The 17,471-nt window shown below is 44.1% G+C and overlaps 1 protein-coding gene across 5 annotated transcripts in view; it reads left to right on the top strand.

The window, feature by feature from the left end:
- Positions 1 to 17,471, top strand: part of ASH1L (ASH1 like histone lysine methyltransferase) — a 180,157-nt gene that overhangs the window by 57,899 nt on the left and 104,787 nt on the right. For 4 of the 5 annotated variants that reach the window (XM_044266511.1, XM_044266512.1, XM_044266510.1 and 1 more), the window contains one exon: positions 11,367 to 15,933. The exons of the other annotated variant lie outside the window; for it this stretch is intronic. In XM_044266511.1, coding sequence (XP_044122446.1) covers positions 11,367 to 15,933 — 4,567 coding nt within the window. The remainder of the gene's footprint in view (positions 1 to 11,366; positions 15,934 to 17,471) is intronic. 5 annotated transcript variants of the gene reach the window in all.

Raw genomic sequence — 17,471 nt, 5'->3', positions numbered from 1 at the left:
GGGGGCGGAGGGCGCCGGCCCAGCGAGACGTGTGCGTCACGTGACGGAACCCGGAAGCGTCCTGGGGGGGGCGGGGCTCGCTAGGCCTGGCTGTGCGCAGAGCGGGTGGGCCGAGGCCAATGGACGCGTCCGCAAAGTCCTGGCACCGGACACAGCGGGTCACAAGTGGAATGTAAAGAGAAATACAAAAAAACCCGCAAAACAAAAAACAACGTTTCTAGGTTGTGAAATCTGAAGCCCTGGCCATGGGCAGACAGTCTCTCTTGCCACGCGGAGCGCGAGCGGCTCCCAGACGGCCCCCCGCGGGGCCGAGCCGTGCCCGGAGCGCGCCGCAGAGCCCGGTCGGGTCGGGCCGGGCCGGGTCGGTCAGCACAGGCGCGCGCGGCCTTCTCGCCGCAGCTGGAGCCGCGGGGCCGCCTGCAAGATTGGTTCAAGTGGGCAAAAGCCACCTGATGAAAACAGGCCAATAATACGTAGATCTGAAAATGAACTTACGTGATCGTCCTAGAAATAATAGCATTTGAAATGAAAACTTAATGGACATATTGGATTGGTAAATGGGAGAGAGTAAAATTTCTGGCATAGCTATAACCAAGCACCCAAATTGGCAGTGTTTAATCTCAGAATTACCAGGGTCGGCTTGTCAGATGATTCGTTCTTTCTGCTGTAAGAAGCATTGCCTAACGGTGTAGCGAATCACAAATCCTAAAGTATTCTCTTGATTTACAGAAATGTATTGTTAGTATAGTCTGGATTTTTATAATCTTTCTTTTTTCTTTTAAAAAAAAAGCGTTTTTTTCCGTTTTGTACATAGGTGGGCCACATGTGTAACTATTGACTGTACATCCCTTTAGATCGAGTAGTTCTCTGAAGGAAGTAATAGGACAAGCAGGCAAAGATTCATTAATTGGAAAAACCAAGATTCATTAACTGGATGTTCAGCATATATTCATAATAAAAAACAACCAGAAGTTATTTTAAAAGCAACGAGTTGGAGGTTGATTTTATGATGTCTGAAACCATTGAATCAGTAATCTAACTCCTGATTTATTTGCACAGAGAGGTGTCTTCCTTGTATCATTGAAGTTAACCGAGCTACAAAACAGAAAGCATTTTGGGGGCACCTGGGTGTCTTAGTGGGTTAAAGCCTCTGCCTTCGGCTCAGGTCATGATCCCAGGGTCCTTGGATCGAGCCCCGCATCGGGCTCTCTGCTCAGTGGGGAGCCTGCTTCCTCCTCTCTCTCTGCCTGCTTCTCTGCCTACTTGTGATCTCCATCTCTCAAATAAATAAATAAAATCTTTTAAAAAATGGGGGCCCATTTTTATACAAGAACGTACATGTGCCTGTTGTGTGTGTGATGGAGATATCTGAAATGTAAAAGTGTTCGTCCATGGGACACCTGGGTGGCTCAGTTGGTTAAGCAGCTGCCTTCGGCTCGGGTCATGATCCCAGCGTCCTGGGATCGAGTCCCACATCAGGCTCCTTGCTCGGCAGGGAGCCTGCTTCTCCCTCTGCCTGCCTCTCTGTCTGCCTGTGCTCGCTCTCTCTCCCTCTCTCTTTGACAAATAAATAAATAAAATCTTTAAAAAAAAAAAAAGTGTTCGTCCATGGATGATAGTATTTTTTGTTTCTTTTTTAAAATAAGCATACATTTATATTTGGAAGAGTGCTCTTCTCGTGTTGAAAAAAATTACATGCCTAATAGGATGCTTTGATACAATAACTTTTTCATTGGCTAATATACACTGTCTTAAAAATGGTACTTATTAGTTGTCATTTTGAAGCTTTCTTAGAAATAGAGGAGGAGGGATACCTGGGTAGCTCAGTCGGTTGAGCTTCTGCTTTTGGCTGGGATCATGATCCCAGAGTCCTGGGATCAAGTCCTGAGTCGGGCATCTTGCTCAGCAGGGAGTCTGCTTCTCCCTCTGCCTGCTGCTCCCCCTGCTTGTGCTCTTTCTCTCTCTGTTTCTCTCTCTCTGACAAGTAAATAAGTAAAATCTTTTAAAAAAGAAAAAAATGCAAGAGAATAATATCACCAGTACCAAGTGTAGTTTTCAACATCTTAACTAATATCTCGTCAACTCAGTTTATCTAATATTATATCATGATTTGGAAGAAAAAACCAAATTATCTATGTATGTCTTTGTTGTTGTTTTTCTTCTTTTTTTTAAAGTTTATACAGCTTTTTTTTTTTTTTAGCATATAATGTATTGTTTGTTTCAGGGGTACAGGTCTGTGATTCATCAGTCTTCTACAATACACAGCACTGACCATAGCACGTACCTTCCCCAGTTTCCACCACGCAGCCACTGCATCCCTCCCACCCCCACCACTCCAGCAACCGTCAGTTTATTTCCTGAGATTAGGAGTCCCTTATGGTTTGTCTCCCTCTCTGGTTTCGTCTTGTTTCATTTTTCCCTCCCTTCCCCTGTGATCCTCTTCCTTGTTTCTCAAATTCCTCAAATCAGTGAGATCATATGATAATTATCTTTCTCTGATTGACTTTTTCACTTAGCAGAATACCATCTAGTTCCATCCACGTCATTGCAAATGGCAAGATTTCTTTCATATATTACATATATGTATTTCTTATCTTCATTATCCATTTATCTGTCAGTGGACGTCTGGACTCTTTCTGTAGTTTGGCTATTATAGACGTTGCTGCTATAAACATTGGGGGGTGCCGGTGCCCCTTCAGATCTCTACATTTGTATCTTTAGGGTAAACGCCCAGTACTGCAGTTGCTGGGTTGTATAGTGGCTCTATTTTTAACTTTTTGAGGAACCTCTGTCCTGTTTTCCAGAGTGGCTGCACCAAGTTTGCATTCCCAGCAGCAGTGTAGGAGGGTTCCCCTTTCTCCGCATCCTCACCAACATCTGTCATTTCCCGACTTACTAATTTTAGCTATTCTGACTGATGTGAGGTGGTATCTCATTACAGTTTTGATTTGTATTTCCCTAATGTCAAGGAATGTGGAGCGCTTTTTCATGTGTCTCTTGGCCATTTGGATGTCTTTGCAGAAATGTCTGTTCATGTCTTCTGCCCATTTCGTGATTGGATTATTTTGTTTCTTGGGTGTTAAATTTGGTAAGTTCTCTATAGATTTTGGATAGTAGCACTTTATCTGGTATGTCATTTGCAAATATCTTCTCCCATTCTGCCAGTTGTCTTTTGGTTTTATTGACTGTTTCCTTTGCTGAGCAGAATCTTCTTATGTTGATCAAGTTCCAATAGTTCATTCTTCCCCTTGCTTCCCTTGCCTTTGGTGATGTGTCTAAGAAGGTGGCTGTGGCTGAGGTCGAAGAGGTTGTTGAGGCTGAGGTCAAAGAGGTTGCTGCCTGTGTTCTCACAGATATTGATGGATTCCTGTCTCACATTGAGGTCTTCCATCATTTTGAGTCTGTGTTTGTATGTGGTGTAAGGAAATGCTCCAGTTTCATTCTTCTGCATGTGGCTGTCCAGTTTTCAAAGAGACTGTCTTTTCTTTCCATTGGATAGTCTTTCCTGCTTTGTCAAAGATTAGCTGACCGTAGAGTTGAGGGTCCATTTCTGAGTGCTCTGTTCTGTTTCATTGATCTATGTGTCTGTTTTTAGTACCATACTGTGTTGATAATTACAGGTTTGTAATAGAGCTTGAAGTCTATTGAATTGTGATGCCACCAGCTTTGCTTTTCTTTTTCAACATTCCTCTGGCTGTTCGGGGTCTTTACTGGTTCCATACAAATTCTAGGATTATTTGTTCCATTTCTGTGAAAAACATTGATGGTATTTTGATAGGAATTGCATTAAATGTGTAGGTTGCTTTAGGTAGCATAGACATCTTAGCAATATTTATTCTTGCAATCTGTGAGCATGAAACGTTTTCCCATTTCTTTATGTCTTCCTCAATTTCTTTCAAAGGTACTTTATAGTTTTCTGAGTAGAGATTCTTTGCCTCTTTGGTTAGATTTATTCCTAGGTATCTTTTGGTTTTGGTTGCAGTTTTAAGTGGAATTGACTCCTTAATTTCTCTCTCTCTCTCTTTTTTTAAGATTTTATTTATTTATTTGACAGAGATCACATGTAGGCAGAGAGGCAGGCAGAGAGACAGAGAGAGGGGAGGAAGCAGGCTCCCTGCAGAGCAGAGAGCCCGATGTGGGGCTCGATCCCAGGACCCTGGGATCATGACCTGAGCCGAAGGCAGAGGCCTTAACCCACTGAGCCACCCAGGCGCCCCCTTAATTTCTCTTTCTTCTGTCTTGTTGGTGGTGTATAGAAATGCAACTGATTTCTGAGCATTGATTTTATATCCTGAATTCCTGTTCTAGCAGTTTTGGCCTGGAATCTTTTGGGTTTTCCACATAAAGTGTTACATCATCTGCAAAGAGTGAGAGTTTGACGACTTCTCTCCCAATTCTGATGTCTTTTATTTCTTTTTGTTGTCTGATTGCTGAGGCTAGGACTTCTAGTACTATGTTGAACAACAGTGGTGATAATGGACATCCCTACTGTGCTCCTGACCATAGGGGGAAAGCTCTCAGTTGTTCCCCATTGAGAATGATATTTGCTGTGGCTTTTTCATAGATGGCTTTGATGATATTGAGGTATGTATCCTCTGTTCCTACACTCTGAAGAGTTTTGATCAAGAAAGGATGCTGTACTTTGTCAAATGCTTTTTCAGCATCTATTGAGAGGATCATATGGTTCTTGTTCTTTCTTTTATTAGTGTATTGTATCACATTAATTGATTTGCAAGTGTTGAACCAACCTTGCAGCCCAGGAGTAAATCCCCCCCTTATTCATGGTGAATAATCCTTTTAATGTATTTTTGGATCCTGTTGGCTAGATTTTGGTGAGTTTTTGCATCCATGTTCATCAGGGATATTGGCCTGTAATTCTCCTTTTTGATGGGGTCTTTGTCTACTTTGGGGATCAGGGTAATGCTGGCCTCATAAAATGAGTTTGGAAGTTTTCCTTCCATTTCTATTTTTTGGAACAGTTTCAGAAGAATAGATATTCTTCCTTAAGTGTTTGGTAGAATTCCCCGGGGAAGCCGTCTGGCCCTGGGCTCTTGTTTGTTGGGAGATTTTTGATGACGGCTTCAATTTCCTTGCTGGTTATGGGTCTGCTCACGATTTCTGTTTCTTCCTGTACAGTTTTGGTAGTTTATACGTCTCAGAACTGCATCCATTTCTTCCAGATTGTCTTATTTGTTGACATATAGTTGCTCATAATACTTTTTTTTTTTTGCTCATAATACTTTCTTGTAATTGTTTGTATTTTTTCAGTGGTGGATGTGATCTGCCCTTTTTAACTCATGATTTTATTTATTTGGGTCCTTTCTCTTTTCCTTTTGATAAGTCTGGCCAGGGGTTTATCAATCTTATAAATTCTTTCAAAGAACCATCTCCTAGTTTTGTTGATCTGTTCTGTTGTTCTTTTGGTTTCTATTTCATTTATTTCTGCTCTGATCCTTATTATTTCTCTTCTGCTGGGTTTAGGCTTTATTTGCTATTCTTTCTCCAGCTCCTTTGGGTGTATGGTTAGGTTCTGTATTTGAGATCTTTCTTGTTTCTTTTTTTTTTTTTTTTTAATTTTTTTTCCAATTTATTTATTTTCAGAAAAACAGTATTCATTATTTTTTCACCACACCCAGTGCTCCATGCAAGCTGTGCCCTCTATAATACCCACCACCTGGTACCCCAACCCTTTCTTGTTTCTTGAGAAAGACTTGTATTCCTATATACTTCCCTCCTAGGACCACCTTTGCTGCATCCCAAGGATTTTGAACAGTTGTGTTTTCATATTCATTTGTTTCCATGAATTTTTAAAAGTCTTCTTTAATTTCCTGGTTGACCCATTCATTCTTTAGTAGGATGCTTTTTAGCCTTCATTTATTTGAATTCTTTCCAACTTTTTTCTAGTGATCGAGTTCTAGCTTCAGAGCATTGTGGTCTGAAGATATTCGGGGAATGATCCCAGTCTTTTGGTACCGGTTGAGACCTGATTTTGCCCAGGATGTGATCTATTCTGGAGAATGTTCCATGTGCACCAGAGAAGAATGTGTATTCTCTTGCTTGGGTGGAATGTTCTGAATATATCTGTGATGTCCATCTAGTCCAGTGTGTCATTTAATGACCTTATTTCCCTGTTAATTTTTTTCCTTAGATGATCAGTCCAGGGCGCCTGGGTGGCTCAGTCAGTGAAGCATCTACCTTCAGTTCAGGTCATGATCCCAGAGTCCCGGGATCGAGGCCCATATTGGGCTCCCTGCTCAGCAAGGAGTCTGGTTCTCCCTCTACCCCTTCCCCTGCTCATGCTTTCTCTCTCTCTCTCAAATAACTAAATAAAATCTTAAAAAAGAAAAAAAGATGATTGGTTCATTTCAGTGAGGCGGGTGTTACCGTCCCATGCTATTATTGTGCATGTGTTTCTTTGGTTTTGTTATTAATTGGCTTATATAATTGGCTACTCCTATATTAGGAGCATAAATATTTACTATTGTTAGTTCTTCTTGTTGGACAGACCCTTTAAGTATGATAGAGTGTCCTTTCTCATCTCTTATTGTAGTCTTTGGTTTAAAATCCAGTTTGTCTGATGCAAGGATTGGCACCCCACCTTTCTTTTGCATGTCCATTAGCATGGTAAATGATTTTCCACCCCTTCAGTTTAAATCTGGAGTTGTCTTTAGGTATGAAATGAGTCTCTTGCGGACAGCATTATCGATGAGTCTTGCTTTTTTTTAATCCAGTCTGATACCCTGTCTTTTTTGATTGAGAATTTAGCCCATTTACATTCAGGGTAACTATTGGAAGATAATAATTTAGTGCCAATGTATTGCCTGTAAGGTGACTTTTACTGTACATTGTCTCTGTTTCTTGCTGGTCTGTTTTGCTTTTGGACTCTCTCTTAAAGTATTCCTTTCAGTATTTCTTGTAGGGGTTTTGGTGATGGCAAATTCTTTTAGTTTGTTTGCCCTGGATTTATTCTTCTCTGTAGTCATTGACCGTTTACTGTGGGATCCTGCCTTAGGCTGATTTTCGTTAATTGGAGAGCTATATTTTGGACAGAGATGAAAATCCAGCTTCAATTCTAGTCCTACAGCAGCTTACGGGAGCTGTATATATCTCTACTTTTAGGCAGAATTAAAAAAAAAAAAAACAAAACAAAAAGCTTGTAAGTGGGGCACCTGGGTGGCTCAGGGGGTTAAGCCTCTGCCTTCAGCTCAGGTCATGATCCCAGGGTCCTGGGATCGAGCAACGATTCAGGCTCTCTGCTCAGCAGGGAGCCTGCTTTCCCCTCTCTCTGCCTGCCTCTCTGCCTCCTTGTGATTTCTCTCTGTGAAGTGAATAAATAAAATCTTTTAAAAAAATTTATTGAAGTATAACTACATTTAATTCATAAGCATGACAGCTCAGTGAATTTTCACAAACCCAGACACCCCATTTAGCCATTATTCAGGTTAAAAGAGAGTACACTACCAGCTCCCATTAAGACCTCCTCGTGCTCCTTTTCTTTTACTCCGAGGACTTACCATACTACCTCATACTGGGGGAGACAGTTTTCCTGACTTTTAATAGTGTAACTAGTAATGCTAGTAATAATGTAACTAGTGATGCCTGTTTGTGAACCTAATTTGAGTGGGACTATATAGTACATAGTGGCTTCCTTCCTTCACTACTGTTAATAAGCTTATCCATGTTATTGCACATAGTTTATACAAGACAGATTTAGGTCAGTTTTAAAATTGGAAATGCTGCAGTTTTCAGATACAAATGTATTTTAAAATACTAAGAATAATGAAACCTCTTAATTTATAAGTTTTGAAAAGTAACTGTGAAAGTACAGAATGAGTATATTGATTCTTAATAGAATGGGAAAAAATGTAAGAGGCTTCTTTAATTACAAGTTTAACATAAGTTGTACAGGAGACTGTCAAAGAAGTCTGTTTCCTCTTGTGCAAAACTAGAAGTCTAATCCAAAACCAGTGATTACAGTCCCTTAATTCTGATTTTATCAGCTGGTGGTGGTGGTATGTTCTGCCATAGTTTCCACAACGTAAAGAGTATTGAGAAACAAACTCAGCCTTCAGGAAATGGCCAGAAGAGATGTGAGACTGCTCAGGGGCAGGTTGAATATGCTGACTGAGTTCAGATGGGTGAAAAGCTTTGGGAACTAGAGCAGTTAGACTTACTGTATATAGTTTGGGAAGGTAAGACTCAGATCAGTGAATGCAAGTTAGAGAAAAGCAGATCTTACTTCACTCTTAGGAAGACCCCTATTTTGTTCAAATGGCCTATAAACAGTGAAATTCCAGTAGCAGTGAACACCTCTAACACTCAAGACTGTGGTCTCTTTGTGCTATTTCCCATTAAAATGAACCAGAGTTCCTTGTGGACAGTGTTTCCAAGTACCAGATCGGAAATGTACAAGGTGATCCCGGTGCTGGACATGGATCTCTTCACTTGTCTTAGCCACTCTACTTTTTAATTTGAAATTTACTGTAATGAAATGCTTTTATAATCTTGGGGTTGTGAGATTGAACCCCGTGTGGGGCTCTGAGCTTAGTGAAAAGTCTACTTGTCTCTCTGTCCCGCTGCCCTGCCCTCTGCTCATGCTTGTACACTCTTTCTCTCGTCTCTAAAATAAATACATAAATATTTTAAAAGGTAATTCAAAATAATTGCCTTCCATGTAGCTATGTAGTTAATTTGGTAGATGTATTTGTTTACATTGTTTTTAATATTTAGAGATTTGGAATATTTTTCTATATGATATAATTTTGTTTCTTAAATATTTAAAACACTAATTACTATAAGCAAATGCAGAGAGCTCTAACTTCTAGGTTTCTTTCCTCCCTCATACATCACCATTTTCGTTCATCTTTGCTCTTTTTCTTCCATGTTTAATATAATCAGGCATATGTTCAGACTCCTCTATCCTGCTTTTCTTGTTTAACAGTATATTCTTGAAGGGAATCACAGCACTGTGTTCCATGGTGCTCCGCTCTGCAGATCACTGTGGTTTATTCAGCCACTAGCCTGTAGATAATCATTTTAGGGATTTGCTATTAAAAGAGTGGTCGGGGCACCTGTCTGGCTCATTCAGAGGGAGCATGTGACTCTTGGTCTCAGGGTTGTGAGTTCAAGCCCCACATAGGATATAGAGATAGCATAAATAAACTATCTAACTAACTTTAAACAAAAAAACATTTTTCACAAACAACATTTTTAAGATAAAATCTTAAAACATAGTGTACATTTTGTTACTTTCTGTATCCATTATGTCTCTGCCTGTGTGTCTTGGAACAATAATCCCACAGTGGGATTCCAGAGATCTAGTTAATGTAGGTGGTAGTTTCCCAGTTCTTAACAATCTCCCTGCTGTAGGAGTCATACCATGTTACATAGAGTTCGTGTCTGGGTACTTGAATTTGTGTTTTGTTGCTCTGCCCTGTTCCACTGGGTCGTCTGTCTTTTCATGTGTCAGTGCCATACTGGTTTCATGATAGAAGCTTTAAAAAGTATTTTAACAGGGGCGCCTGGGGGGCTCAGTGGGTTAAGCCTGTGCCTTCAGCCTAGGTCATGATCTCAGGGTCCTGGGATGGAGCCCTGCATCGGGCTCTCTGCTCAGCGGGGAGCCTGCTCGCCCCCCACCCCCTGCTTCACCTGCCTCTCTGTCTACTTGTGATCTCTCTCTCTGTCAAATAAATAAAATCTTTTAAAAAATACTTTAACATTTGGTATAGTTATCCCCTTGCTTTTCTTCTTTTCATGTTTGGGTTGGGGGGGCAGGGGGAGAGAGCGTCTTGATCAGGCTGCCTGGATGCTGGGCTCGGTACCGCTCTGAGGTCACGATCTGAGCCGGGATTGAAGGGCAGACACCTAGCCAGCTCAGCCTCTTGGGCGCCCTCGCTTGGCTTCTTTTTAGATCTTGCTATTCCTGCTTCTCTAGTTTTCCAATGAATGTGATCATTTTTCTTATTCCTGAAAGAAATCTTGGTAGTATTCTTATTGGGATAGTATTAAATTTATAAATTTGTTGAGGGAAAAATTGTCATCTTTATGTTGTCTTTTCATGAACGCAGTATGTTTCTCCATTTGTTCAAGTCTTTCATTCCTCTTTCATGGCTAAAAAGAACTCTTTCTGTCAATCATACTTCAGTTGTTAAAAAAAAAAAATCTATTCTGAAGGAAAAAAGAGGAACTGGAAAGAAGATAACTTTTTTTAAAAGATTTAATGTATTTATTTGACAGAGCAAGAGAAGGGGAGAGCATGAGCAGAGAAAGCAGCAGGCAGAGGGAGAGGGAGAAGCTGGCTCCCCCTGAACGAGGAGCTGATGCAGGGTTCGGTCCCAGGTCATGGCTCCAGCGGAAGGCAGACCCTTAGCCAGATGAGCCACCCAGGCGCCCCAGAAGACAATTCTTTAATTGTTATCCAAAAGTAAAACAGATGGGTGTGTGAAGTCATGAATTCGCCTGTAAAGTATACGGTGAGGATTCGTGAACTGGATAACAATTTATTTTAATGACTTAAAAGTTATTTCTAGCCCTAAAATGTCATATAAATCTACATTCTAAAGAAAGTACAAATGTGGGGCACCTGGGTGGCTCAGTGGGTTAAAGCCTCTGCCTTCAGCTCCCATCATGATCCCAGGGTCCTGGGATCGAGCCCCGCATCCGGCTCTCTGCTCAACGGGGAGCCTGCTTCCTCCTCTCTCTCTGCCTGCCTCTCTGCCTGCTTGTGATCTCTGTCAAATAAATAAAATCTTCTTAAAAAAAAAAAGAAAGAAAGAAAGTACGAATGTATTTCATTGTCCTTTTTACTCCTGTCACTGAAGAGGGAACTGGAGTGACTACTCACTCAGGACCGTGAGTGAGCGTGAGCTGAAGGAGTGGCAGTGGGGGGTCATACGGCACTAGTTGGGGAACTTTGAAGACGATGAAGGAGGTAGGCTGTGATCAATTATTTTAACAAAAGGAGCATGGGATATTGTGACCAACAGTACTTCTCTTTTCAAAAACAGTACATTTGTAGGCTAATGTCTGTTTATTCAGTTTCAGGTAAAGTAAGAGCAGACTGGTAGTCGGCCCTTTTAGAACAATGTCCGAAAATAATAGGGGTTTTTCTAAATGCTGAGTAATATATATATATAGGTTTGTATGGAGGGTTGGAATTCAGCAAAGATAGAACACTTTGCTGGCCTCTGACATTAGCAGAGGAACTCTCTTCCTGGGGCACAGTGTAACACCCGCCAGGCTTTTTTCGAATAGCGCGATTGCCTGCCTTTGATCTGATGTGTGATCAGTCGGTTTGTTCACTTGTAATGCTGACCTGAAGTGATAGGTTTATTCTCTCTGAAACCTTTTTCTTGTTCAAATTTTAGGACCCTTCCAAGTTGTACAAGAAAACAGGTGATGTCGCAGCCGTTGAATGCCAGTCTGAAGAGAGCGTGCGTCTTCATTCACAGGGAGCACACAGTCCTCTGTCTAAGAAGCTTTCTCCGGGGCACTCAGAAATGACAGATTACATTAACGCGGCATCCTCGACTCTTGTTGGTAGCCGGGATCCTGATTTAAAGGACAGAGCATTACTTAATGGAGGAACGAGTGTAACAGAGAAGTTGGCACAGCTCATTGCAACTTGTCCTCCCTCTAAGTCTTCCAAGACTAAACCGAAGAAGTTGGGAACCGGCACTGCTGCGGGCTTGGTTAGCAAGGATTTGATCCGGAAAGCAGGCGTTGGCTCTGTAGCGGGAATCATACATAAGGACTTAATAAAAAAACCAGCTATCAGCACAGCAGTTGGATTGGTAACTAAAGATCCTGGGAAAAAGCCGGTGTTTAATGCAACGGTAGGATTGGTCAACAAGGACTCCGTGAGAAAACTCGGAGCTGGCAGTGCAGCCGTATTCATTAATAAAGACTTGGGCCGGAAGCCAGGGACTGTCGCTACAGTAGGGCTGCTGAGCAAGGATTCAGGAAAGAAGCTAGGAATTGGTATCGTTCCAGGTTTAGTGAATAAGGAATCTGGAAAGAAATTAGGACTCGGCACTGTGGTGGGACTGGTTAATAAAGACTTGGGCAAGAAGTTAAGTTCCACCGTCGGTCTGGTGGCTAAGGACTGTGCGAAGAAGATCGTAGCCAGTTCCGCAATGGGATTAGTGACTAAGGACGTGGGAAGGAAACTGGTGAGTTGTTCTGTGGCGGGACTGGTCAGTCAGGACGCCATAAACCTTAAGGCCGAAGCACTGCTCCCCACTCAGGAACCACTTAAGGCTTCTTGTAGTACAAACGTCAGTAGTCATGAAAGCCAGGGAATTCCGGAATCCCTGAAAGATAGTACCACCAGCAAAACTTTTGAGAAGAATGTTATACGGCAGAGTAAAGAAAGCATATTGGAGAAGTTCTCAGTTAGAAAAGAAATCATTAATTTGGAGAAGGAAATGTTTAGTGAGGGAACATGCATTCAGCAGGACAGTTTCTCAGCCAGTGACCGGGCGCCATATGAAACCTCGAAGCATGAAAAGCAAGCTCCCGTGTACTGCACTTCTCCAGACTTCCAGGCGGGAGCTCCTTCTGACGTGTCCACAGCAAAGTCCCCTTTCAGCGCGGCGGGGGAGGGCAGCCTCCCTTCCCCGTCACCTACTTCATCGGTTAACCCCTTAACCAGAAGTCCCCCTGAAATGTCTTCACAGTTGGCCCCTCATCCGTTACTTCTAAGTCCTCCCACGGAATTGCTGGAGGACATTTCCGCATCTGCCGGCAAGAAGCAGTTCCCTGCAGAAAGTGCCCACCTGAACATCGGGCACAGGTCTGTGGGTCACAGCGTGAACGTGGGATGTAAAGGAATCGATCAAGAGCTAGCTGATTCAAAAGCCACACACATAGATATTCCAAGAATAAGCTCTTCCCTGGGAAAAAAGCCACCTTTGACTTCTGAGTCCAGTATTCACGCCATCACGCCCTCCGTTGTTAACTTCACTAGTCTGTTCAGTAACAAGCCCTTTCTGAAGCTCGGGGCGGTGAGCGCGTCTGACAGGCACTGCCAGGCTGCCGAAAGCCTGAGCTCCAGCTTGCAGGCCAAACCGCTAAAGAAAAGGAAAGGGAGAAAACCTCGGTGGACTAAAGTGGTGGCCAGAAGCACATGCCGGTCTCCAAAAGGGCTAGAATTAGAAAGATCAGAGCTGTTCAAAAACGTTTCATGCAGTTCACTGTCCGGCGGTAATGCCGAGCCGGCCAAGTTCATGAAGAACATCGGCCCGTCTTCATTTGTCGACCATGACTTCCTCAAACGTCGGTTGCCAAAGTTGAGCAAGTCCGCAGCGCCGTCTCTCGCTCTCTTAGCCGAGAGTGAAAAGACATCGGCCAAGGCTTTCGCTGCTCACAAGCTGCCCTCCAGCATGTGCGTCTCCAGTGACCTCCTGTCCGGTATCTATAAGCCCAAAAGAGGACGACCTAAAGCGAAGGAGATGCCGCAGCTGGAAGGCCCGCCTAAGAGGACTTTGAAAATCCCTGCCTCCAAAGTTCTCTCTCTGCAGTCTAAGGAAGAACAGGAACCCCCAATTTTGCAGCCCGAAATTGAAATTCCTTCCTTCAAACAAAGTCTTTCTGTGTCTCCTTTTCCGAAAAAACGAGGCCGACCTAAGAGGCAGATGAGGTCACCGGTCAAGATGAAGCCACCTGTTCTCTCCGTGGCCCCGTTCGTTGCCACTGAGAGTCCAAGCAAGCTGGAGTCGGAAAGTGACAACCATCGAAGCGGCAGTGACTTCTTTGAGAGTGAGGACCAGCTTCAGGACCCAGACGATCTGGATGACCGTCACAGGCCCGCCGTCTGCAGCGTGAGTGACCTTGAGATGGAGCCAGATAAAAAAATTACCAAGAGAAACAATGGACAGTTAATGAAAACAATTATCCGCAAAATAAATAAAATGAAGACTTTGAAGAGGAAGAAACTGTTAAATCAGATCCTCTCAAGCTCCGTAGAATCCAGTAATAAGGGGAAAGTGCAATCCAAGCTCCATAACACAGTGTCGAGTCTCGCCGCCACCTTCGGCTCTAAGTTGGGCCAGCAGATAAATGTCAGCAAGAAAGGAACCATTTACATAGGGAAGAGAAGGGGTCGGAAACCCAAAACCGTCTTAAATGGCATCCTTTCCGGCAGCCCCAGCAGCCTCGCGGTCCTGGAGCAAACCGCGCAGCAGGCGGCCGGTTCCGCGCTGGGACAGATACTCCCCCCTCTGCTGCCGTCGCCCGCCAGCGCGTCTGAGATCCCGTCGCCCGTCTGCTCTCAGTCTTCCGGGACCAGCGGAGGCCAGAGCCCCGTGAGCAGCGACGCGGGCTTCGTGGAGCCCAGCTCGGCGCCGTACTTGCATTTACACTCCGGCCGCGGCAGCATGATTCAGACTCTGGCCATGAAGAAGGCCGCCAAGGGGAGGAGGCGACTCTCTCCCCCGACTCTGTTGCCCAGTTCTCCCTCGCACTTGAGTGAGCTCACCTCCCTGAAGGAAGCGACTCCCTCTCCCGTCAGCGAGTCTCATAGCGATGAGACCATCCCCAGCGACAGTGGCATCGGGACAGATAATAACAGCACGTCAGACAGAGCGGAGAAGTTCTGCGGGCAGAAGAAGAGGAGGCATTCTTTTGAACACGTGTCTCTGATTCCCCCTGAAACCTCCACCGTCCTGAGCGGCCTGAAGGAAAAGCACAAGCATAAGTGCAAGCGCAGGAGCCACGATTACCTCAGCTACGACAAGATGAAAAGGCAGAAGCGAAAACGGAAAAAGAAATACCCCCAGCTCCGAAGCAGACAGGACCCAGACTTCATCGCGGACCTGGAGGAGCTGATAAGTCGTCTGAGCGAGATCCGAATCACCCACCGAAGTCACCACTTCATCCCGCGAGACCTGCTGCCCACTATTTTTCGGATCAACTTTAACAGTTTCTATGCGCACCCCTCCTTCCCCTTAGACCCTTTGCACTACATTCGGAAACCTGATCTGAAAAAGAAGAGAGGGAGGCCTCCCAAGATGAGGGAGGCAATGGCGGAGATGCCCTTCATGCACAGCCTTAGTTTTCCTCTTTCCAGTACCGGGTTCTACCCCTCCTACGGCATGCCTTATTCTCCCTCGCCCCTGGCGGCCGCGCCCCTGGGGCTGGGCTACTACGGAAGGTACCCGCCCGCGCTCTATCCTCCTCCTCCTTCTCCTTCGTTCACGCCCCCCCTGCCGCCCCCTTCCTACATGCATGCCGGGCACCTACTGCTCAATCCCACCAAATACCATAAGAAGAAACACAAGCTGCTTCGACAGGAGGCCTTCCTCACAACCAGCAGGAGCCCCCTCCTTTCCATGAGCACCTACCCCAGCGTCCCTCCCGAGATGGCCTATGGGTGGATGGTCGAGCACAAGCACCGGCACCGGCACAAGCACAGGGAGCACCGCTCTTCCGAGCAGCCCCAGGTTTCCATGGACGCGGGCTCTTCCAGGTCTGTTTTGGAGTCTTTGAAGCGCTATCGATTTGGAAAGGAAACTGTTGGAGAGCGATACAAACACAAGGAAAAGCACCGATGTCATATGTCCTGCCCCCATCTCTCTCCTTCCAAAAGCTTAATAAATCGAGAGGAGCAGTGGGTCCACCGGGAGCCTTCGGAATCCAGCCCACTGGCCCTGGGACTCCAGACGCCCTTACAGATTGACTGCTCAGAAAGTTCTCCAAGTTTATCCCTTGGAGGATTCACTCCCAACTCTGATCCGGCCAGCAGTGATGAACATACGAACCTTTTCACAAGTGCAATAGTGCAAGGCAGCTGCAGAGTTTCGAACCCTAACTCCAGTGGCCGGAAGAAAGTAACGGACAGCCCTGGACTGTTTTCCGCACAGGACACTTCGCTCGCTCGGCCTCACAGGAAGGAGCCACTGCCTTCGGGCGAAAGGGCAGTGCAGACCATGACAGGTAAGCGGGTTATTGTTTCCTTGTCATTTGTATGGGAAAAGAAGGACATTCTGCCTACAGGTTGCCTGATACATGTATGTGGACCTTTAATAGAGCTCCTGGTTTTTGGTTTGTGTTTCTATAAATAAATGTGAAATGTTGTCTTCAAAGTTCTCATTTTCAGTAGATGTGAGAAGTAAGGTAAGGTATGTCTTTGCAAGAATTTTGAGAAGAGATACCATTATAAAAACAAGTAACGCTCAGCTTTTGGAAACCAGGAAAAATGATTCTTTCTTATGCAGAAAGACCATTACACAGTTTCTTCAGTGAAAAATGGCTCATAGATATCTGTTAGGAGCTGTGCAGGACTTTTAAGCCACATGCTAATCTAATCATCACAAGTGATGTTATGTTATAGGAAGGAAAGTTGATGACCCTATGTGCCTCATAACAAGAATCTAGGCGTTCAGAATCACCAGCTTCACAAAAGGTGACAGTGTTCAGAGGGACATCATGCTGCAGAGTTCTCTCTAGGAATCTTCATAAAAGCTGCTTCAGTTGCATACAAAATGACATGAAGCAAATCTAGATAATAAATACATTTGTAACATCTGCAAAGTGTCTGAAGAATTGAAAAAAAAATTTAAACAAAGATAGAAAACGAGATGCAGGAAACATTGCCTGACCCTGCAGAAGGCATCTCTAATCAGAAGTTCTTTATCAGAGATCTCAGCCCTGGGGGGTTGTAACTTAACCCTAGGGAGTCCGTAGAGCCTGTCTCGTTATAAATAAAATGATGTGTATGTAGCTTGTGTGTGCTTCTCTGGAGAAAATCCATACATTTCATCAGATTTTCTAAATTCTCTAAGCCTCTGTATCCGTTCCTATGAAATGGTAATAAGGCAATCAGGCCAAGTAATGAGATCACAGTGTGCAGGGAAGGGGTTTGCCCATAGGAAGTGCACACATGTTAGTTGGTGGTGTTAGGCCCCCAAAGGTGGAAAGCTTCTGCGTGAGAGGAAACGATAAACCCTCAGAAGTTTTTGCTCCTGATGTTCATTATTCATGAACTTTTAAGAACTAAAAGCCATTTTGGTTGAGACACTTGAGCATTCTTTAGTTTTTAAGAATGTAGTAAAGAAAAAAAAAATCCTAAACTTATAATTAGATTCATTCAACAAATACTTGATAAATAATTAATCAGCAGCCGTTACTGGGTCTGTCTGCCAGGCATTCTCCTTTGTGGCCCTGCTGATATAGTAGGGAGTAGGCAGGTGAGTTCATTGTTTTCACGCACCTTACAATGGAGGAGGGGGTGATTAAAAAAAAGTACACATTAAATGTCATTAAAAATTGATAAGGGGGTATTAAAAAGGAAAGAAAGAAAAAGAACAGGGTCCATGAGCCTTTGGAACCAGGGCCTAACCCTGCAAGCCACCCCTGAGAAAGTGACTCCAGGCTGTTCGTTCCCCGGGGGAGGAGCAGCGGCTGGTAGGGGAGATGCTGCTGCCCTTCAGCCTTCATTCATTCATTCACTCCTTCCCTTGTTTATTAAAGGC

This window comes from Neovison vison, chromosome 10 (genome assembly GCF_020171115.1).
Source record: "Neovison vison isolate M4711 chromosome 10, ASM_NN_V1, whole genome shotgun sequence".
Classification (NCBI taxonomy): Eukaryota; Metazoa; Chordata; class Mammalia; order Carnivora; family Mustelidae; genus Neogale; species Neogale vison.
This window is presented reverse-complemented; position numbering and strand designations above follow the sequence as displayed.